This window comes from Haplochromis burtoni, unplaced genomic scaffold (assembly GCF_018398535.1).
Source record: "Haplochromis burtoni strain Fernald_Lab_line unplaced genomic scaffold, NCSU_Asbu1 Contig_3187, whole genome shotgun sequence".
NCBI lineage: Eukaryota > Metazoa > Chordata > Actinopteri > Cichliformes > Cichlidae > Haplochromis > Haplochromis burtoni.
Genome location: NW_024585548.1, coordinates 4,191 through 5,537, shown reverse-complemented (window position 1 = coordinate 5,537; position 1,347 = coordinate 4,191). Strand labels below are relative to the sequence as shown.

The following is a 1,347-nucleotide window of genomic DNA, read 5'->3' as shown; positions in this document are numbered from 1 at the left end:
ACTTTTTTGCAATGTATGTAATTACTATGCACTTAATGCAGACATTATTAAAATTTGGGCTATAATGGTTGTATTGATGTATATCAACTTGAAATGCTCCCAAAAATGGCACTACAACATGTAAAAATATAATATAAGCTCTGGCGGACTTGGTTCTATGGTAGGTTTTAAAGGGTTAACAATTCACAAACAGTAGCAGTGCAGATCAGTAGCTTCCATCCAAAATGGGAAGTCAGCAATTTCTGCTTCTTAGTCAGAATTACTTTCAAATAGAAGTACAAAATGAGGCAGCGCACACAAACAGTATCAAACCTAAAACGTGTAATCTGTACTTTCACTTTTGTGGTATTGTGTTAGCATCGTGCTGTACGGCCAGTTACAGATAGAAAACCGAATAACAAATCAGTGAGATCTCCAGCATGTAACAGGTCGTTGGTGTCCATCCACATCCATGGACTCCAGATAGCTAGAAGCAACATAAATAGTGTTTTCCTTTCTTTTCTGACTCGTACTGGAAGGTAGTTAGCTCAGGAGTGATGTCACAGTACAACCTCCATCAGACCTCTGAGGTTAAATAAGCGTAACAAGATTTTAAATTTCAAGCTTTTACTAATGTTTACAGGCACTGCTGCCATCTTGGATGGTGAATTCAGGATTATCTGGGATTTTCACAGGTGGTATTTGAAAGCTGAATTTCGTACTGTAATTTGTTACCGTGTTACATAAAAATAATTCATAATCCATCTTAGTTTTTATGTCAGAGCGAAAGTGATTTTGGGTTCTCATAGTTAAATCTCACCTGCACAGACAAACACGAAGAGACCGACAAACAGCAAAGTGGAGAAAAACAAAAAAGATGTTCGGCAAGACATTTCCGTAGCCTAGTTAGCTAACACTTCCACCCAAACATTAGCGGACGTCACATCCGTGGCTTGGAGACAGAGTGTACGATCATTTAATTTTGTTTGGACAAGAAATACTTCAAATTTTGAAAACTATCTTAGGAAAACGTTCTTACCTATGACCAAAATCTGGAAAGTGGAGTAAGCTGTGCAGCAAATGAGCATTCCTTTAAATGGTGAGCAGTAGGTTTCCATATAGTCTGTTTTACACCTCGGCCAAACAACAAATACAAAACTAAAAAATAAGTTAAAAAATCCAAACTTCTCTTCCAGGAAACATTTAAAAACAAATCTCAGACATAATGTTGAGTCTTTTGTATGATTTGGTGTATCTCAAATTAAAAAAAAAAAGGAATAATCCAAAAAGTAGTTATATTAACACTAAAACACACAAGAAAACAAAGTAAATTATTCCTCCCAAACAAATCGTATAAATTCCAAAAGC

The 1,347-nt window shown here is 35.9% G+C and overlaps 1 protein-coding gene across 1 annotated transcript in view; it reads right to left on the bottom strand.

Moving 5' to 3' along the window:
• Positions 1 to 900, bottom strand: part of LOC121813876 (junctional adhesion molecule B-like) — a gene marked incomplete in the record, with an annotated part of 3,181 nt that extends 2,281 nt beyond the window's left edge. Inside the window, 1 exon segment of the mRNA XM_042217831.1 lies at positions 806 to 900. Coding sequence (XP_042073765.1) covers positions 806 to 872 — 67 coding nt within the window.
• Positions 901 to 1,347: the final 447 nt, after the last annotated feature.